This window comes from Caloenas nicobarica, chromosome 1, assembly GCF_036013445.1.
Source record: "Caloenas nicobarica isolate bCalNic1 chromosome 1, bCalNic1.hap1, whole genome shotgun sequence".
Lineage (NCBI taxonomy): Eukaryota > Metazoa > Chordata > Aves > Columbiformes > Columbidae > Caloenas > Caloenas nicobarica.
Window position 1 is genome coordinate 21,817,001 of NC_088245.1, and position 22,197 is coordinate 21,839,197.

The 22,197-nt window shown below is 41.0% G+C and overlaps 1 protein-coding gene across 2 annotated transcripts in view; it reads left to right on the forward strand.

Annotated features, from left to right (window-relative positions):
- The window catches only part of TRABD (TraB domain containing), a 35,824-nt gene that overhangs the window by 1,636 nt on the left and 11,991 nt on the right, over positions 1–22,197 (forward strand). The window contains exons 2-6 of one of the 2 annotated variants that reach the window (XM_065652428.1): positions 9,727–9,789; positions 11,966–12,044; positions 14,635–14,801; positions 15,713–15,853; positions 20,857–20,967. In XM_065652428.1, coding sequence (XP_065508500.1) covers positions 9,766–9,789; positions 11,966–12,044; positions 14,635–14,801; positions 15,713–15,853; positions 20,857–20,967 — 522 coding nt within the window. In that variant the 5' untranslated portion in view covers positions 9,727–9,765. Of the gene's footprint in view, positions 1–9,726; positions 9,790–11,963; positions 12,045–14,371; positions 14,509–14,634; positions 14,802–15,712; positions 15,854–20,856; positions 20,968–22,197 lie in introns of those variants that run through there. The other variant, XM_065652435.1, reaches the window with a different exon arrangement.

Below are 22,197 nucleotides of genomic sequence, written 5' to 3' on the forward strand. Positions count from 1 at the left end.
GGCTTTTGGTAGACTTTAAAGTTTCAGTGACTTGAGTTGCTGACTGTAAATTTGTGAGCCATCGCAGTGTCTGGCACTCTTTGTGTCTTAACTGTAGACTCACGTATTGTTTAGTTCAGTGCTAGCAGACTTGTATGTATTTTTCAGTGCATTCTTTCTTCCATATGGTAAATATGAGGAAACATTGCAGCTGCTGCCACCACAGCTGTGAATAAAGCACAGTGGTATTGGCATCTTATTTGTGGGAGAATCATCCAATTGCTTTTTTTTAAAATAGTACTTTTCAGAAATCATATTTTTCCTTATTTGCTACTCAGGAAAAGTGGAGAAAGATATTTGGGGCAGTCTTAGATAATGCAAAAATGAGAGCAGGCCAGAGATAAGTGTTCTCCAGCTTAACGGGAGTGGTGTGTAACTACAGGATCTGTCTGAAGGATATCATGGCATGTGCTTTGCCAGCCAGTGCTTGTAGGAAGGAGGGATTCTGCAGCTCTCCTTTTCCTGCCAGGGAAGGTCCACACTGGTTAACAGCACCAGCTGTCTGTTGTAGACAATTTAGTGTTATACTAGATCTTGCCAATAAATTATTTTGGTAATGGTTGTTACTAGATAGGTATTTGCAAATAGGTTTCCAGTGTGAATTGTTTCTGAGGTCAGACCTTCAGTTACTGAAGGTTTTTGTAAATGGCCAATTCGAGATGCTGTGAAGATGTAAGTACGTGGTTCTGCATTTTAATTTAAAGACTGTATAAGTAGGAGGGGGGTTTTTTGGGAGTGTTTTTTTTGTTGGTGTGTTTGGGTTTTTTTTTTTTCCCCCCTCTCCCACAAACCCCCTGTGCAAGATGACTTGGGGGCCTAAAACTTTAATATCAACCACAATTTATAGATTTGTATGAAAACATGCATGTACCTCGTGACAGGCTCTCTTTTTTTTTTTTTTCCCTAAAAAAAGTTAGAGGAGCTGTTTTCTTCTACCGCCTTCCTCTTAGTTGACATGCTATGCAATTTGATTGAAAACATTGAGGAATGCGGGGACTTAGCATCTTCATGTCGAAGAATTTAAGTGTCCTAATGAGACTACATGTCAAGCTGCAGGAGCTCCAGGAGTTGGTGTTTTCCAGTGGTTAAGCCCTGAAGGCTATCTGCAGAATAACCTTGTCTGTCTGGGTAGTGCAACATTGCACATGCGTGTTCAGAGGTCTGTGTCTCTGCAGAAAGGGTGTGCGTGCTTGTGAGGAGGAGCAAGAGCCTGCACCACGGCTGAACAGCAACAGAACGCTGATGAAGTTGAAAAAAGGTTTTCAGTCACCTGTGCAGCGCATCTGGAGATCCTGATCTTACCTTGGTAGGACACTCATCTTGTGTTGCACAGCTGGGAGCCGTCCTTCAGAGGGATGGTCAGACAGGGTGACCAGTAGCAAAGGTGTGTGTGTGAGGAACCAGGATCAGGAATTGCTGAGGGGAGTTTCCTCACTTCTTTGGAGGGCAGCAGATAGGAATGGCAATAATTTTTCGAGGGAAGATCTTTTTTTAACTACTGAGCTTGTCAGGTGCATTAAAAGGGTGGCGTAGCAGCTGGAAGGATGACTTTCCTTGTTAGTGTGTGTCTGCAGTACTGAATGGTTAGTGCTAATGTGGAGTGGGCTCCTCTGTCTGCAGGCCAGCAGGCTGGAATTAACTTGCTTTCCTGGGCATTTGTCTCTCTTGGGTCTGTCTTGAAACCTGACCCTTTTTCTCCAGTTCCCTGCCACAGTATGGCTGTGTATCTTTGGTTGTTACCAGTACGTGGGCCTGTGTCATGTAACAGTGGTGTTGTCTTTTGTGATCACTTAATAATTCTGAAAAGGAGTAGATCAGCTTGTTCCCGGGTACTGTTTGGAGACAAGGATGGAAGGGGTAGGCAGAAGAGCACTGACAAATAATGTATTTGGCAGTTGGGGAAAATTATTTTGTCATACAAAATGCCAGTTTTACTGTCGTAAGGATTACATTTAAAAGTTTTTGTAACAAAATGAATGAATGTGTCTGCTGGTACTCTTGGGACCCACCTTCTGCATATCTCAGCAAGCAGCCATTGACATGTGGAATAAATGTGTCTGTGCAGTTTAAGAAGACTTCTGCAACAGTTTTGTGGACCACAGTCAGATATCTTCCAAGCCACTAGTTAGTTGTCCATGGCAGAACTTCTCCACTTATCTCCTTTGCTGGCTGCTTGCAGGTAATAAACAGAGAATGGAAAATTTCCTTCTTGTAGAACTCCAGAGAAACTGTGCATGCAGCAGCTGTGCTCTTTTCCTGTTGCTCTGCTTGGGAGTGTTTTGCAGAGGGTTTCCCAGGAAGTATCACTTGGTTTATAGTTTTGAATGGCCTGGAGGAAAGGAGATGTGCTCAGTGAATATCTCACCCCAATCTGCTGATCACAGGAGAATCTAATAAAATTATTTTGGTTCCAGATCTTGCCTGAATTCGGATTATTCATATTGGAATAAAATAGAAAAGTGACTTTGGTAGGTGTGTAGGTTCTAAGTATGAGTTTCTGAGTGGCTGACTAGACTTGGGCTACATCACTTTGATCTTTCTGTTCCATATTTCTAAATTTAGTGACCTCTTTACAGCCTCTTAAAACATGAAGGATTTGGCCTACTGTTCTCAGTTCTGCTCTGCATTAGCATCCTCATTCACCTCATAACTATTTGGCTTAGTAGCCCCAGTCAATGTAATAGCAATAATTTCTAAAAGCACAAAACACGTATAGGAATGCTTTCTTGTCTTTTGCTGGTAAAGATTTTCAGTGCATCTGTGTCTCAGGCCAGATACTCTCATGTTCCAACACCTCCTTTCAAACAAAATTAATTTAGTTGTCTGTGACTTTTGGGTTCCAAAGTATGCAAATGGATGTTGGCTCCAGTGTGCAGGTTTAGGCTGCATACATGAGCACAGTTCATGTTGCAGGAACATCTCATTGATGATCAGGGTAAAAATCTCTGTTTTGAAATTTATGAACTTCTGAGTCATGAGAAACCAGAGCCACAATCTACAACTATCTGTGATCACAGAACCAGTTGCTCATTTAAGTTTCAAAGGCGTGGGTTGTGTCAAAGAGATACGTGCAATATGTAGAGTAGGTCACCTTGGTGATGGTTTTGAAATGTGTTCCAATTTCTGAATTTGTGGCGGCTGCATTAATTGGCAGTCAGGTTTCAGCTGATGCATCCTTCTGAGTATGAGTCTGTCAACAGAGAAGAGGCACCATTTGGAGCTGATGATTGTTTGTAAGCATTTGTAAGATTTCTGTGCATAAGCATGGAAAAAGCCTCATCAGTCTTAAATACTGTGCTTCCATTGCAGTGGATGGTACCGAGACATAAGTGGGTATCTGTTTGGTTTCGCCTTCTTAGTACTTTAAATGTTAGGTATGGAGGGTACTTGGTTAGGTATTCTAGACAGCAAATGATAAGTGCAGAGGTTTGTCAGTGGGAGAAAAGCTGTGTCTGTGTCTTCTGAAGTACTGATATGCCTCTGTTTGCATAAAATAAGTGGTCCTGTTAATGGATAGCAGCATTTAAGTGAGATGAACTTATGCAGTGTATAATGTGAATCTGAGGCACACAGGCTGTAACAGCTAAACCAAACATCAATTGCTAGTGAAACTGCAGGTTTAGAGGATGAAAGGAACACGGCACACTTAATGGATGTGGATATAAGTAAATTTTTATTGCTGTGTCTCATGCCGAGCAGACGGAGGCTGTGTTCTGGCCAGGGATACTGTTGCTGGAGGGCTGGATCAGGAGACTGTCCATGAAATAGTTGTTTGCTTGTGCCCCGTGGTTTAACGCCCAGCACAGGTCAGTTCTGGCTTGGTTACAGTGTGACCTGTGTGATGTGCACTGTATTCTCACTTGGAGAACACCCCCTTCATCGTTTGATAGCTTGCTCGTGAAGCAAATTCTATCCTTGGCCTGCCTCTTGTATTTCCCACAGTGACTAGAGGAACAAGGATGTTGTTGGCATGTCCGTGTGAGGAAGTGCTGTCTCAAGGGGTTTAGGGGACCTTCTTCTGAAAGGCCAACGATTAAACACAAAGGAAAATTCATATTGCAAAACTGAAATGCTTTGAAAGCTCCAGCAGCCTCCTAACTACTTGTTTAGATACCAGAGGTTAGATTTGTAGATGTATTTAACGATTCATATGCCTCAGTTCCCTATATGTAAAACGGAGGAGTACATATAATGAGAGGCTGCAGGATTAGTACTTGGAGTACTGAGAGATGTGGATACCTTCTGCAAGGCTAGTGAATATTGTAACTACCTAAAGCAGTAATACATTAATTTAACGTTGGCGAGGGGGATCAACATAAAAAAATGTTGACTTGTGCTTTCAATAAAGGGTGAAACAAGTTGTGGCAGTTTTGTGGCTCCTAGTTTCTTATTAGTTATCCTGATGTGCGTGCAGCGCATAGAAAATACAGAGCAATTACAAGACTACAGAGAAATTTATTTCCCTCTTGCAATGTCAACATGTTGAGGAAAGCAAATGCTGCTTCTGAATTCTGTATAGCTCAGAAGGAAGAAAACATTCAATAATAAAAATCTTTTTAAAGAGTAGCTGAGTAGGTTGTTTTATAGGCAGGAGCATGAGAGTTTTTTAAAAAGTTTTCTTATTGATTCAGTTGAATCACTGTCTTGAAGGAAGCAAATTTAGATGAGACGATAAAGGAAGAAATTCAGTCCTACTATAGGAGGATACCTTAATGAACTGCCTATCAGTCGTCTGTGTTGTGCTCGAATTTTCTCACTGGACCATGTTTTGGTGCCTGTAACTAGCCTTGCTAGAACTCCTGCCTTGTGAGCGTACCTGTTGTCTTCTTGAGACTGAGAGAACTAAGAGAGTTTCAGATGCCTAAATACGCAGCTAGAATTGAAACACTTTGGTCAGCTGAGACTACCCAGTATGAAAAATGAGCCAGTGGTTCATGAGCAGATTTCAGGTGAAGAGGAAGCTCTGCTGAAGCTGTTTTACATTAGGAAAGCTGGAGGACTGATGTGAAATAGCACGGCAGAGAGGTCTTTCTCAACCTGCTTTTGTCAGCCGCTGTGCAGGATAAGCATTGCTAGAAGATGTTGCACTTACCTGTGTGCTCCTTTCTAAACTTGTTGTGTTGGGAGGAAGTAAATGACCTCCGAAGTGTAGCGGAAGAATATAGCCCCTTCTCCACAGCACTGTGGTCAGTGTGAATGGCTGTCCTCTGTGTGCTGTCAGGAAAATGAGACCTTAAAAGAAAGTAGGTGCCTATCAGTAAGATGAGTAAAGGCTAGATTCCAGGTTTGCAGTTCTTTGGGTAGTCTCAAATTCCTGTTTGGTTGCCTGGGTATCTTAAGAGTTGGGAAAAGGGCTTCATTTGTTCATATGTGTATACATGAAGAACAATATTTAATCCCCCAGTGAATGGCAAGCCCTCTAGGACTAGCAGAGGTGAAACAAGCACAAGAATTCCACTTGCTGGCGAAAAATGTGATTGGATTGGGGATAGAACCCAGTCTTGTGGGATCATAAGGAGCCAGGTCAGGCTCCTTCTTGTTTCTTCTGGCTCCAGAAATTTCTGTGGTGGCACTTTCAGCAGGAGGAATGAATCCCAGACCAAGACAGCCTTCTGGCAGATAAGAGAACAGAAATGCTTTCTGGTCTGTGATTTTTTTTTTTTTTGAGTGCCTAGAAGCTGCATCTCCCAGTTTGTCTGAAAGAAATGCACTGTCATATCTGAGATTTTCAATATGATTTATCTCATAAGGGCCTCTTATAGGCCTTTGAAGTAGCTGGAGGAGAGGGATTTGATTGGTTTCATATGTTTGTGCCAAATCATATGATAATTAGAAAGACTTGAGGTTATGAGACATCATGGTATATGTATTATGGGACACAACAAATAATTGTCTGAACAGTTGCTTTTGCCTGTGGCTTTACGACTTGGGGTTGAATTTCCTTCTGCTCCCTGGCAGGTTCTGCCAACCTCTGTTTTTTTTTTTTTTTTTTTTACATGCACCACTCCCTTTAATCTTCAGTAATCTTTTTTTTTTTCTTTTTTTTTCTTTTCCTGGAGGAGCAGTGCTGTGCACTGTGCCTCTGAATGACTGCGGGACTATTACCTCCTTGCCAAGTTCACTTAAAATTCACCTGTGGCTTAGCAAGCACAGACAAATACGCTCTGCCTTGTTTCCTAGTCTCATTTCTTTAGGAAGTTGAACTTCAATTAAAAAAACCTGCAAGGTTGAAAAATCAAGGTCTAAGAAATTTGGAAATGCTTGGATTTAAGTTGCCCAGATGCTTGCCAGGATTTGATCTGAATCAGCACCGTTTTTCTCGCTGTTGGATGTGGTGGGAGGAAGTGTGTACAGATTCATGTGCTTCAGTTCCTTATCTGTGTAACAGCAAGGTACATCCAGTCCTCTCGGAGGTTTCAGGATTAATAGTTCAAGTATCGTGGGATGTGTATACCTTCTGTGAACACATGGGTGTACAGGAATGATAACTTTTCCACATGGATGAGCTGGGTCAGCCTGGAGTCCATGGTATTTGACTAGTTCCTGGAATACACGTACTTTTTCCTGCGTTGTTGATGAGGACGCTGGCTAGCTGAGTAGTACACCACCTTGTGCGGTGGTGACATGTTTTGTGCCTATTGACCCTCACTCTAACGAAGAATTTGCACACATGCAGATGTGTTCATGGCAGTTGCCCAGCTGAGGTTTAGTTTGCTGTTGAAAAGCAGTTGTAAGAGTGTTCTTAACACTGACAGAATAAACTGAATTCCTAGACACATTCTACGGAAAAATAAAATAATCCAGGAACAGGTCTTCTGTGTGGAAAATTTTTCCTTCAGTGGACCTCGAGCAGATCTAAGCACCTGAGAACAAGATCTCCTAGGAAAAAAAGTGGTGGCAGACTTGCCTGTTGATGTGGCTGCCCAGCCTCTCATCTGACCATCGTGGTATTGTGTGGTGGGTTCCCTCAGAGGCTGGAACCCCACTGTAGTGGAGCTGGGAACCACACTGAGCAGCTTCGCTTTCCACAAAGGTTGTACAGGTCAGATTAAAAAGTAGTGCTAGCTAGCATGAGTAAACTTCAGGGATCTCTATCTCTCTCCAGTACCAGACACATCATTTACTCAGTGGTGAGAATGGGATGAGGTTTTCTGAAGTGTTGCTTGGTGGAAAAAAATCACTCTGTTCTTCTCTATAGAAGTCTATTCTTTACCTGAAAGTTGCAGTTCACTATTTTTAAGAGCACTCCTGTAAATGAGAGACATGTTTTCAAACCCCGACAGGCCTTCAACCAGGTTTACAATTTTAGTTTGTGTTCGCTGGCAGAAAACCACTGTGGTGTTTTACACATAAACTGATTGAGACCCAAGCCCAGAGCCAAGCACCAGAGTATTGGAACACCTCTGGTTGATGTTGTAGTTGGACAGATATTTTCCCAGAGGACAGTGTTTGTTTCAGCATCTGCTTCACACTGTCCCTGTAGTTTTGCTGCCACGATTGTTCCTGCAGCTGTTTGGTCATTTGAGCTTAAAATACCTTGGTAGGGTAGAGGGAAAACTCGTTGGATTTTTAACCTGAATCTGCTCTCCAGTCTAGTTTACTGCACAAGTTGACAAACAATTAAACTGATCTAACAGACACAGGACAATGCAAAACCAGGCGCTGGGTTCACGTAAGCCCAACTCTGGCTAGACTTTCTCATGTTGGGTGTCTGTGGGCTGGTGTGTCCCATTGAGGCTGTGGGTCTGGGGCAGGGCTTTCCTTCTGCTGTGCTTATTTAGAGCTGTCCACAGTGTGTGTAAATTGTGGAAACACTGAGGGAGAAAAGAGCAGTTCAGCTTCACCTGCCATTTCAGCTTACTCTGATATCCAAGTTTCCTTCACTTGACTCCTTCGAAAGAGGGAAGGCATGGTCATAGTTTTAAAGTATATTATGTACTGTAGCAAAACCAGTGGAGTGCTTTGGCAATTGTATCTTGCATTGCCTGTGCAGACTTCTCATGTGTTTTTGAATGAATAGTCTGTTCCTGAACCTCTTGGATTGTTTTTAGTGTGTGTTTTTTGTTTTAACAAGATATTTGCCTCGCAGCTGGGGAGCTGTGGGTCTGTAGCTGTTGCTTGCCCAGAGCTTGGAGCCTTGTTGGGTTTCATGGGGTTTTTGCCCCAGGGAGCATGCAGGAACCCAGCTCTTGGCCACCCCATGTTTCTCTTGCCCAGCCCGCAGCTGTGATCTGCTGTTCGCTGACAGACCGCTGGCAGTGAAGGGAGGTGTGCCAGTTGCCAGAATTACACTTGCATCCTTCAAGCTGCCCAGGCAAATGCTTTTTTTTAATAGAAACATATTTTAAGCAAAGGTAGAAAGCAAAACAACTTGCTTGAAAGCACAGGCTAGAAACCAGGATGCAGAGCACTGATCAGACTCAAGGAGACTCTGGCATTTGGGGAGAGGGGGAGCTTTTGCTATCACATTCACGTGGTGGAATATTCCACTGTCCACACTCCAGCCATCCTCCCTCTTGCCTCACCTGCGTGTAGGGCAAGAACCAAACCTGTCCCTCCGCTCCTCAGAGTGGGGCTGCAGGTGTGTTGAACAAATAAGTTGGTGAGGACTGCTCTACAGTCCAGTCAAATAAAGCACTTGTTCACATGTACTGTGAAACAGGTCAGAGGGAGGTAGCCCAAAATGCTGTAGTGAAGAAGCAGCACTTTCCTCGAGTGCTTCAATTTTAGTGGGATAGCAGTGAGAATAAGCAGGATGAGCACTAGGCGTGCGTTCAGCAGCTTGTGCAGTCCCCTTAGAGTACTTACTGTCAAAGTCAAATCACAGCACTCTGCCAGCTTCAGGGAGAACTTTAGAACTTGAATAATACGGGTGGAAGAAGGAGTCTTAAAACTAAGACACAGAAACTATTCACTAAGGGCTTGAAAACTCAGTTCCCAGAGGGTTTTAACACAGGCATGATTTTACTGATGTTCTGACCCTGGCATATTTGTAAATATATGCATGATAACATGATGCAGATCAGATAATAATGTGTGTGGTCTCTAGTTCAATATTAAGACTGAGGCTGCTCTCCTGTTCCTTGTAACCTTGAAGTCCCACAAGTGCAGATGATTCCTAAAGTTTGCATAAAAACTGCCCTGATGTGGTTGGTTTGTACAAGACAGAACCTCCTGATCTAGTTGAGCAAGATTTTTTGCTATTGCTGAAACCTTTTTGACAGCCATCCTGTGTCTTCAATTACTTATGAGTGATCTGGAGGAAAATGGTTGCTTCCCCCTGACCCGGCCCAGAATCTAGGACAGCAAAAAAAAAAAAAAAGGCAAATTCTGAGTTCCCGTGAAATCTTGTTAATTAAGGTTTTCTCTGTGTGTGTGAGAATAGGACTATGCTTTAGATCTAGAGCCAACTCAAAAACTGGATTGAGACAGGCTAGTTTTACCCTACTGATGTTTGTGGGTTTTTTGTTTTGGTTGGTGGGTTTTTTGTTTTGTTTTTAACAGCAGCAGAGTAGAAAGGGTGGCATTTGTGCATCATAAGTTTGTTGCTTTTCTTACTTCAACTCTTATCAGACACTGTAGAGATACCTCAGCTTTTTTTTTTTTTTTTCCTTAGAGTTTTTAAACAAATATTCTGGGTTATGCCATTAATTTTTAATTCTCTTCCATTCCTTTCACTTCTTTCAGTTCTTGTGTGGTTGGTGAAAATAAGCCTACGCTGCAGGGATGCAAGAGGAGCAACAGCCTGAGGTAGGGCTTGGAGCTGCAGTTTGTTCCTCAGTTCCTCAGGGAAGGTCAAGACTCTGCATCAGCCAGGTTCTTCCACTCCTCGTCAGGGAAGGTCTGCAAAGTCAGGGGGTCAGCACTGGCCAGTGTGAGACCCCTTTTAAAACAGAGGGGTGGGGAGCTGAATGCTACTTTCTTGCCACATATAGGTTCTTCTTTTTGGGGTCCTTTTCCCTCCAATTGCAAAAGCTAAAAACGGTCTTTTGTAGTAATTTACTTGCAAGTGAGAAAATAGCCTAACCTATGAGCTTAAACCTTTAGAGAGGAAAAAAATGTTTTGTGAGTAAATTACACAAATTGATTGTGCGAGAATGATCTCAGTGTGCACAGGTTAAGTATCTTGCCAGATTGAACTGAGGTGCTTTTTTCTACACTATTCCTTTTCTTCTCCTTTCATATCCATGTATCTCAAAAACTTTTTCTGGTGTAATAGGTGAAGATCAGGAAAGATGTTCTTTTGAGATATAAGAGTATTGATTACTGTGTCCTGGCAGTTCATTTTTTTTTTTTTTTTAAAAAAAAAGGAACGGCAGACTCTTAATGTGGTGCTTAGTGCTGTTCCCACTGCAATGTCGTAATGTTGTTATGATGACAAAGCTAGCATAAGTGACAGGATTAATTCCATATGCTACAGATGGATGTGTTTTTCCAAAATATTTTTGCGACTAGAATTACGTATGCAAGCAGCAGAGTCAAGCCATATGTTGTGATCAAAAGCTGAGCTGGTGTTAAAATTAGATTTGTGAATATAATTGCAATTTGCAGTGTAATTGTGGTTTGCAGTTGTACATGAACAGACTTCTGCTTTGTAGTGGAATGTTTATATGTTGCTGTGAATGTTCTAAACTTTGCACTGTAAAGCTGTTGTACTTTTTGGTCTTACTCCATGAAAGGTATGATAAATTTTGCCTTACCTTCAGTGGGGCCAAGGTAAGACACCCAGGATTTATTGTCCAAAAATTACTGTTTGGCATAATGGAATGCAAGAAGAAATTAATTACTCTTGTTGAAAGCTCTTAACAACTGGATGTGCTTTGTACAGTCCTGTTTTAAATCTTACCAGGTTAAGTACAAAGTAAAACCAGTCATTCTAGCTAAAAAGCTGACATACTTGAAGAGAGCTTGGCTGCCTGCTTGCTGACTCATTAATACTGCCGTTCATTTGGAAGGTACCTGAGCGATGATGGATTCACATCCTGTCCTGTAACTTTTTGACTTAATGTTGTTCAAGATTCCCAAATTCTCCCAGTAATCATATTGATTCAACTTTGACTTAATGTAGTTTCCTAGAGATAGTTTATAGTTGATGTTTCCTAAGTCTTTATTTTCTGCACTAACTCTGCCTCTCTGGCTTGGATGACTGGGATTGTATGAATTCTATGCATGGGTTTTAAAACTCGCCTGTTAGTAAAAAATAAGAAAGATTTTGTTACCCAAAGGCCTGCCTCATGTATTTCTAATGATAATATTTAAAAGTCAGTCTTTGGGAATCTTTTCAATTACCTCCTGGTACTTCAGAGAACAAAACTATGCAGATGCTTTGCATCTTTTTGACTTTGATTTCTGATATATGTAAAATCAAAATACACAAACTTTATAAGATTGGGTGTGCATATTGTGTAATTACCTTACACATATTCAAAGAGAATAAAATACTTGACTCTTCTTGAATGAATATGTGTATAGTTGGGAGTGCTGATTAACTTTGTCAGACTCGTGACAGACTAATACTGGCTGGTAGTTGAGTCAAACGCCATTTGATAAATGGCAGTGGTATTGTAATAATCAGTGCACATTCTAGTTTCAAACAGAGAAAATGCTATAGTAGTGTTAGATAAATTTGGGGGTTTTTATTGTCGAATAAGTTTTTTTTTTTTTTTTAACTCCATGTCACCTATAAATATTATCTTTCAAAATAGGCATTAAATCGTTAGTGTTTTATGTGTTCTTTCTTATACTTATCCAGCTAGGGGAAAAACAGTTGTAAAATCACAGATGCTTTGAACTGTTGACGCTGCTTGAATTATTTACTTGCTTGAATATTATATGTAGGTTCAAACTGAGCAAACTCACAAGGGGCAAGATGTATTAAAACATTTCATTATAATTCCCAGCCTCCTTTTGAATTTGTTTCATACAGGCTGCTGCAGATCCAGTGCCGCCCTCCGATCCACCAGAAGATGGCCCAAAGGAAACGTCAAGTGTGTCGCACAATATCTGTATGTTTCTGGTTTGACTGGGGAGGGTGTATCATATTGGCAGTATATTTAGCTAAATATCTAAGCCTTTTCCCTACCTAATAAGGATGTGGCTGTTGGTGCAAAAGGGAGATGCAAGTGAGGTCATATCTGACTTAATCTGTTCGTGATTTGTAAAAAGGCACAGTTGCATAAACCAAATTTGGAAAGAGCAATAACATCGATTGTCAGTTTGCCCCTCCCATGCTTTCAAAAGAAAGTAAATGGGGTTTGATTTAATAGATATACTGAGCTATTGTTTTAAGCTGGGCCGTTGCTCTCTAAGCCAGAGATGGCTAAGTACATGTTTGCTTCAGCATTCTGGCATCTAGTGGTATGATGCTGGATCAGTTGTCCCGAGTGGAATACCTTTGCCCATGCTAGCGTGATAATGTTTTGATGTGAAGGCCAAGCCTGCAGCATGTGGGAATGGCAGTATTCCAGCCAAAACTGTCTTGTGAAGTCTAGGAGGAGTATCAGTCCTTACCTTTTAGTGGTAAGAGTCAGATAATGACAGCATTTCTTTCTCAGGAGGAGATTAGGATTTGCTTTGTGTTTATTGATATACCATTGTGGTGTTAATGTATATGATGCTCATTTTGAACAACAGGAACATTCAGATTGTGCCTTCTGGCAAATAATAGGCGATGAACCACCTTAGGGCATGTTAGCAGTAGCAGAAACATTACTATAATGCTGAAGTTGCCGAATAATCCATAGGGATTGCAGCCTTCAGAAATAACAATCAAAGGATCAAACAGAGCCTTGACTAAAGATATGGGAAAAGCATTCAGACCTAAAGAAGCAGATTAATTTTTTAATGTTGCTTTTTTCTTCATATGTAGAATCTGATTTAATAAAGTCATAGCTGCTCCTGAGAATGTTTTCCTTGATTATATCCTTAAATGATAATGTGTGGTGCTGCACTGTTACAGCAGTTTTTCTTCACATGAAACATTACTCAGTCCAGTTCTGAATATATGTATGAGATGAAGGCTTGAAAAATTAATGGAAATTAAGTGCTTTAAGGGTTACTGAACATGTAGAAACCACTTTCAACTGGGGGAATCTGAGCCATAAATGGCTTTAGGCTAGGAGAGTAATGGGGGAAGGTACTGTGCATACTTTCCTGTTTCTTATATTCTTCCTCAGATATCCTCTTCTGACCATTGTGAGAGGCAGGATATTTGCTTAGGTAGCTTTTGTTTGGTCTACTGTGGCTGCTTTTATGATTATGTGACTGAGAGTGCTACAAATGCACCAGCCTTACTACAACTTCCTTTTGCAGTTATATTTTCCCCACCCCATTCTTAGCATCACTATCTGTGTTGGCAGCAATGTGGCCTTAGATCAGACCGTACTGATTGCAACACACCATGTTCTTGGGTATTCACCATGAAGCAGTAGGCTGCTAAAATGCTAAGAAGGATGTTGGAGGGTGGCATTTGGTTTGGGTTTTGTGTTTTGGTTTGGTTTTTTACAAAAAATCTTGTGAGATAAGTATTTGTGGGACAGATCTGGGGACAGAGCCACACAGTTAAACCAGATTCATAAAACTAATTAATGTATGGTAGGAGGCTGTAACTTATCTGCGTCTTTGACATCCTGCCTGCAAACTGTTCACTAACCTTTGTTTTTTCCTGGGGCTATGATCCTATTCCAGGCTTCTGGATAACTTGAGACCTCTGCTAACTTGTACAGCAGCTTTCCAGAGAAAGAGAGTTGGTTGGAAACAAAACTCTGCTTTCCTACTTGATGCGCTTTTTTTTTTCCTAAGATATATTAAAGCTTAAAGATGACTTATTCAAAATTACTATCTTTCCCGTTGATGTAAAACTGAAGATTCTGTATCTCAGTTAATGAGACTTTCTGGCATTTAACAAGCAGCTGTGACAGAACTGATAGGTCTTCCCATCTTCCATGGCAAGCTTGACATAGATGGGCTAAACTAATGTTGTACCATTTTGGTCTTAAATAGTTTGTTGTTGAAACTAGGGAAGAATGATTTGTTTCCTGACCTGAATACCTCTTAAGGTTTAATTTTCAATTGTATACTGATCTCTGGTGTGTTAATCCCAGAAAAGGCTAAGATTGCTACTGTAGTTATCTGTGTCTGCCAATATGCGCAGCTGACTTTACTAGCATACTCACACCAGTGCACATGTGTTGCTGTCATTTATACAGACAAAATCCCAAAAGGGAACACTTTTGTTCTAGAATTTTTAAAATGTCTTTTTTTTTTTTCCCAATTTAGTGTATACATTTTCTAAGTATTCTTTGCTTTTCTATCCACTGCACCTGCCACACAGCTTCTCTCTTTCCTTTACTGAACTGCGTGGACAACCTGTCCCAGTGTCCACAGGGTAGGAAACCTGGACTGAGACCCATGCTTGGAGGCATCCTCTCCAGTGGTGGCACTCTCAATGATGTAGCCTCAGAACTGAATGTAAGATTACAGTGGTAAATCAATGGCCTTTTAGCTCTGCTCTGCTGTTTACTGGTGACATTTCTATTTTCCGTTTTACTTACCTGCACTTTGTAGTCATGTGTGCTTTTCTGTTTTTCTTCATAGCTGACGCAGATGCATTTAAAATTATCCTGGAGATGAAGATGAAGAAGAGGCAGAAAAAGCCTGCTTTACCAAGCACTGTGACCGAGCTTGACACCGAGGATGGTTCTAAAGTATACGTGGTTGGAACAGCCCACTTCAGCGACAGCAGCAAAAAGGATGTAGTGAAGGTAAACACTAAGTGGGAGCCCTTCAGCAGCATGTTTGTAGTGTTGTCAACTAAGCATTAAGTACATAGAATGAGTTCAGACCTCTGACTTGATTCTGTGCTGTCACCTCCAGACTGTTTTCCCTCATTAGCTGTTGGAGACCTGACAGTGCTGTGGGATGAACTAAGAGGTGGACATATTCTCTTAATAACTTTTTTTATGTGATACATCGCTCTTCCAACTCAGTTATTTTTACTTGGCCTTAAACAACAAATGCAGATGCAGTGCCAGTGTTAAAAGTAAAAGCCTCACTAGTGAAGCTTACATTGCCTGTCACTGTACAGCATCACATCACACTGATGGTGTATTGCGGTTGTTGCGTATTGTGATGGGGATGTGCTGAAAAGACATGAAGCCTGGTACAGAAATTGCAGTTTACAGCTTCTCTGTGCCCAGGATGTGTAATACTGAGCTGTAAAACTGTGCCACCCCGAACTTGGATGCTGTTCTCAAGATGCAAATAGTTCTGAAGCTCTAGTGAAGGTAGGAACTATTTCATACTGTACTTCACGCAAAGGCTGCAGTTTAGACTGGCTTTATTCTCCAGGAGCTCAAGAAGGGGAGTCTTGTGCCAGAATCATCAACTCTGGTTCTTACAAAGCTTATTCTAACTCAGATTGCACATGACTGCAGAGTATGGTCAAAGGAACTTTGTGAAATATTTAACATCAAGTTTTTCTTCCCCCCTGCTCCCCAGCACAATGTGTTCTCCATCTTCTTGTTCCAAAGCATCACTTTGCTGTCATCTTCCCTGATGTTTTTCTCAATACATAGCTATTTTCTATGTCCCTTTTTTAACTAAAGTATTGATAATTTGATGCATTTCTGTTTAATCCTTCCTAAACTGGTGTAAATAAATTCATCTTTTTCAGACAATACAAGAAGTGCAGCCCGATGTAGTTGTGGTGGAACTATGCCAGTACAGAGTTTCTATGTTAAAGATGGATGAAAAGACATTACTAAAAGAAGCCAAAGAAATAAATCTGGAAAAACTTCAACAAGCTATAAAGCAGGTATGATTCCCACAGTGAGAACTGAAGGTTCATGTCAAGAGCAATTTGTCAAGTTAGAACCAAAACCAGTGTTCCCACCAGCTGGGAACCTAATACTGCTCACCAAGGTGCAAGTACATTCAGCAGGAATCCTCCTGGGTTTAACAGTTGCTTCCTTTGCAGGACACAAGTCTAACTATGTAATTGTAATGCTCTGCTAATATATTTAAATATTATTATTATTCCTGCAATCTGTGTCACAGCTATTTAGGGAACACTTAATTTTGTTATTGTCTGTCGTGATCTGTTTAGTTGCATTCCTTCATCCTCTTGTGTTGTTCTTTCTTTGTAATTATCATCCATTTGTCTGGAATAGTTTCTAATTGGCAGTAGGCCTTGAAGGAGGTTTTTGAAAAAAGAACTGGGCTGCAAAGTGTGAGACTCTATTCAAATTATAACTACCTGACAGTTTGACAGAGTCTGGGATGTGTGTGCAAAACAAGTGTTGTCCTGTATTTTTTCAGTTTCACCCAGTTAGCTTGTATTTAAGTATTTTTAAGGTAGGCACAGTGAAACAGTACAAAGTTGACTTAAAAATGACAGGATACGTGGTTAAAATGACAGCAGGTGGTCAGTACTAAAATGAGTTTCCAGTGCCCAGTTGAATGAACAGATTTGTACATTGTTATTTTGGTTGTGTGGCAGTTATATATTGGGATTGTTTTATTTGATGTAATGGGATTGCACCCCTCATAAGAATATAACCAGTGTCCTGTGCAGAAGCGCTGGCAGCAGCTGCTCGACTTGTGTGTGTGCGGGGTGTCTCAGGGCAACCTTTCTGACTCATATGGTTAGGCAATAACGCGTCTTTCCTGTTTTCTTCATTTCTGTCCTATCAAAGGAAAGAACATTGCAAAACACTTGCATATTACATGAATTACTGCATCCATCTGTTTATTTTAGGTAAGGTGGATTTTTCTGATGCATGTAGCCAAAAGAATGCATGTTCACAACAACCAGAGCAGCATAGCTGGGGATCTTCTGACCATGTAAACAGTCACAGAAGCCTTCTTTTTTTGGTATCAAACCTAAATGCAACAGTTTTTGCTGTGCTTCTGTCAAGAGGAAAAGGACAATGGAAATAAAATAGCGGGCTTTTTTTCCTCTGTGATGTAAACTTGTGTTGCAGTTGGCACTTACTACCAGGTCACGAAGTCATCTTGTGTGCACAGTAGAAAACACGCTGTGTTTGCTTCAAAGCCAGAGAATGATACAAAGATACTTCCTATTATTACTGTTCAATCTTAGTTGCCTTTGTCACCAGGGATGGTGATGATGATAGTAATAATAACAAAATTTTGACATTGTGCCTTTTAAATAGAAATATAGTATATAGAAATATACTATAATCTCAAAAAAAACCAAAACCCAAAAAACAACAACCAAAAAAAAAAAAAAACAAAACCAAACAAAAAAACCCACAAAAAAAAATGCACCACAAAACAACACCTTAGCCTTCCCACTTTGATTCAGTAGCAGCACAGGTTATATAGAGAAAAGCAGTCCAGCTGTCTCATTCTAAATTATAGTGTCTTGGTTTTTCTGAAAAATCAAACCAGTTGGTAAGTTGTTTAGTCGTGCCTCAGTTGTCCTCTCTCATTGAAATGTGCATTTGGGCCCAGAAGTTACACCAGAAGTCAAAAATGCTTGTGACTTTCGTTCTTGAGTACCAAATTAGGAAAAGAAAACTGTCTTTTTATGATTACTTGTATAAATCTTAAGCAGTAAAGTTGTATTTCATTGCTCTTAACTGAAGTTGGAAGCTGAGCCGAGTAACATGAAACACTTGCAGTGGGTCACTGGCATTTGCAGCGTATCAAGCAATTGCTGCAGGTTACCAGCAGCCTTCCTTGGGTCGCTGCTGGGGTTTGGAAACCGTTAGTTGTGTGCAGGGAGCTGCCTGTTTGCCATTAAGCAAAGCAGCACAGTGCAGACTGGTATCTGGCTCAAATGCTGATTCCCTGAAGGTGCACAGTAACAGTTGGCTTAAACCAAGCTGGAAAGACAGTTTTTGTCTTAGCTTCTCCCTGGGTTCATCTTTGCACTGTCACTTCTGTGTCTGTGCTATGGCCCTGTGGCAGCCTGAGCAGGGCTTGATTTTTAGCTGTTGTGTCCCTGTGTGGCTGTGATTGCTGATCCTGACACACAGTAGCAGTTGAGAAATCTTGTTCCGAGAGAAAGTGGGCTGGTGGTGCAAAATCCTACCTCAACCTCTTTTTTTTTTTTTTTTTTTTTTTTAACCTACTGCTTTAGCATGAAGCTACTTGTCCCAGAATATATTGTAATGATTTTTTTAATGTTTCTGGCCAGTGAAATAGTACTACTTTTGCACAGTGTAGTACAGCCTTCCACGTTTAGGTAACCTGCAGGATTGTCCTGTTAAATAAAGTGGATATAATGTGAATTGGTAGATGAAGAGTGCATCCACATGGACAGGAGCGGGCTGATGTAACTTGCTACCTTCACTTGCACTTTCAAGTCCAACCTCCAGTGTGCTTGCAGTAGCTCCAGGTGGCCAGGCTGTGTTTGCACAGGGCTGCATCCTTGGGAAGGAAGGGTTTTCAAAAAAGAAATCCAGAGGACTAATGTACAAATGGTTTGTTTCTGCTCACGATTCTGCAGTTACTGCTGGGTCTGTGACTTGTTATACAGTCAAAGGGTAACCGTGAGGCCCCCTCCTTAGGCTGCCTTTCCATATGCAGTATAAGCATAGCTCTGCTGAGTCTGGTGTAAGATTTATCTGCTCCAGAAGCCCTCTGACAGCTGCCGATAAGAGACTCCTGGGGAAAGGCATTAGAACCTGCAGTCATACTTTGCCTGGGTGTTCCTCTTTTTTCCTGTGCTTCTCACTGTCTCCATGCTAGTTGTGGTGTCTGATAGAGTGTATCTTCCTCAGTCATCCTTTCCCAAACCTCATGAATATTTATATGTTTAATTTCTTCTCATATGTTTGGAATTTCTTGGCATTTTTTCCTAGCTCAAGTATCTTGTTTTCAAGACACGAGTCAGCTAAAGATTGCGCAGCACCACAATCATGTTTCTATTTTGTTCCTTCCCTGGTAATCCCTCTCACGCTTCTTGCTTTCTGACTGTTATTGCACAATAGGTTGATAAAATTGATATTTCACTTTCTCTCTAATAGAGAGTGCTTAATAGCTCTGCATCTCTCTGCCTGTGCAGTTAAATTTCTTTCTACCTGTGCATTGGTTTGTGTTTATGGTTGTTACATCTAACCTGTGAAATTATTGCCAGCCACTCAGGATTCTCTGTTCTTTTGTAGTCAGCTTTCCTTTCTCACATTGAATAATCTGATATCGATAATAACCTCTTCTAGTGTTTTGCTCCCTTCATTTTTTTTTCCTGCATTTTGCTCTGTATCTCCAGACAGTTTCTGGCTGGCCAGTTGTTGCTGGTTGCTGCTACACATGGCTGCTTGTCACCTTTTATCTCCTTGATGCTGAGCAAATATGGCAGGGACTGAGTTTGATGTGGGTTAAGAGCACAAATGTCTCAGACACATTTCAGAGATGCATCCCTCTGTTAGGTAGCAGGATGAATCTGTGTAAAAATGCAACTTAAAATACCTCAGTCCTGAAGGAGAGATCAGCCAGCAAGTGGCCTCAGGCTGCATTATCCTAGTTTTCTTTGTGGGCATCTTTTCTGAACTTCAGAAAACCCTTGTCCCCCAGGCTTTTGAACTGGATTTCAAGGATGCTGAAAACCCTTCTTCTCACTGACCTTTTTCTTCCTTGTCTCTCCCCAGGAGCTCAGTGCCCTGTCTTTCTGCTTAGCATATTCATTTGATGACTACTGTATGTCAGTCAGTCACTTCTACAATGTGCTGTGCTTGCTAGTTTGTAGCATGATGAAGCAGATAACCAATTGCCTTTGAAAACAGCCCCTCTCTTTTGCCACTTATGGTCCTCGGTGACTCTTGAATCCACTTACCTGCAGAAACTGCCTACAGCCTTTGGAGAGGTCACACAACATCAGAGCTGGCACAGGGTGGGTCATTTGAGCATGGCCCTGGGAGCAAAGAATGGAGACGAGGACCTTCCTCTGGTAACTTCAAGCAGTTACATTAACTTGAGCTATCCCGTGTAACCTCATCTTCACTTGTGTGAAGCTGGTGATACAGCAGGAAATGAACCTTTGGCAAGGGAATGGGAAATGCCCCTTCTGGTGGTGATATTGACTGATGCCAAGCTGGAGGAGATGCATAACCAAGGTACAGGTTATGCCTGGGACAGGTGACACACAGCCACTGATAAAAATTAACAGACTATGTGAGGAGGGGCCTTTAGTCTGCTTGTGGGAATGAGTCATACTCAGGACTGTGAGGTCTTTTCTAAGGTCTTGTGTGCTGAAGTCACGCAGAGCAATTTCTTGCACAACGCTGGATTCCCTGTGCTTCTGTGGCTGTTAACCTAATCAGTGCTCAGCCTAGTGTTTCCCTGGATTGCGGAAGTGTTTATGATTAAATCACTAGCTATTTCCCTTTCACTATCTCTATAGTGTGGCATTCACTGTACATTCAATGGAATGTACTCCTGTGGTCCTTTTTTTTTATAACTAGATAGATCAAGAAAAAGTAAATGCACAGCGTGAGCTGGTTTATTATTCAGTTATTCAAACACTTTACTCCAGCAATATTTATTTATTCCAGTAAATACAGACTGAAAGTCTGACTGATCTTCTTTCTTTTCTTAACTCTGCCATACATTTTTGTTGAAAGGGAGAATACTTCTGCTGCACACTGATGTGAAAGCTACTTTACCACCGATAGAAACTGAAGTAAGAGCTATATTGATCAGTGAATTGACTTCCAAAAGGTAGCTTTAGTGCTGCTTCTTCACTCAGATAATTAATGGTTTTTCGATGACTGTGAACAGTGCATTCTTCAGAGAAATCCACACAGCTTGTTGATTTTCTTTTCTGTAATGTTTTTCTCCCCTTTCCACCAGAGTGGAGTCATGTCTGGATTGATGCAAATGCTGCTTCTGAAGGTTTCTGCTCACATCACAGAACAGCTGGGAATGGCCCCAGGAGGAGAATTCAGGGAGGCTTTCAAAGAGGTGCGAACTTGAAATGGTTTTTCTGAGGTCAAATTACTGGCCTTTTGCTCCCAGAGTTGAACTAAATAAAACCTGTTGTTGGTTGCTAGACAGAAGCACTCTGGACATACTTGTGCTGAAGCCTTTTTAGTGAGAATCATCTTAGGCTTCAAAGTGTATTCCAAAATACAGAGGTTCATAGCCTTAAGTGGCATGAAAGCAACTCCAAAAAGTCTTCGAATGATAAGAGTGTTTCCTGATGATATTTCCGATAGAGTTTGTTTTCATGTCATTATTAATTTATTTTGTTCCTGTTAAATAACTGGGTTTGAATTCTGGATATGGATCCCAGCCTCACTGTTGATGGTGTCAAGGTTTCAGAATGTGAAAAACAACTCTAAAACATTAATGAGATCCAACACATACATCTAGAAGGATTGTTTGGGAAAGTGAAATATCTGACTGGTCTGTTAGTCCTGTCTGGTCTTTTAACATTCCCTTTTGTACTACTGCCAACTGTGACACTGGGAAGTAAATAGTAGCTGGACTTCTACTGTGTATCACAGCTACTCATTTGGGGCTGAGAATACTGAGACACTATTTTCACTGCAGGTATCCACCTTGTAGAATGTATCTTGCTATTTTTATGTAAAGAAGGTACTAGTAAGGAAATCTGAGATAACATAGCTGTTAAAGAGTCTGGAATAATTTGGTGTATTTACCCTTTAATTTAAATCCAACAACAACAAAAAAACCACCTGTTTCAAGGCTTATTTTCCTGAGCATTCCAGACCAGAGTGAAACGTTTTGTTTCCCGTGCTAAGTGGGAAAGAAATACATATATACACATATATATGCATAAAAAAGCTCTGTCCTGTTCTAAAGTGGCTGTTTGAAATTTTTAAACAGGTATGCATAGGAAAGAATTTTCTAGAATTTCCATACTGTGCTAAACTTAGTCAGTCTAAGCTACAGCAAAGTCTCACCTCACATTGTCGTGTGCTGTCTGGCATCAGTTCTTGTTTCATAAGCTCCTTCTTGAATATATTTTACCATGACAAATTGATAGGTTAGTAATCTGGACAAATCCTAGGTGAAAGCAAAGTGACCACAGTTGTTTCACCTTAGACTGTATTCATACCCAGACAGATATTGAGCTCCATCTGTTCACCGTAAATAATAAGCAGGAGGTTTCTGCTTAGGTAAAAGTAACCTAAAGAGAGTGGCATTGCAACTTAATGTTTTTACTAT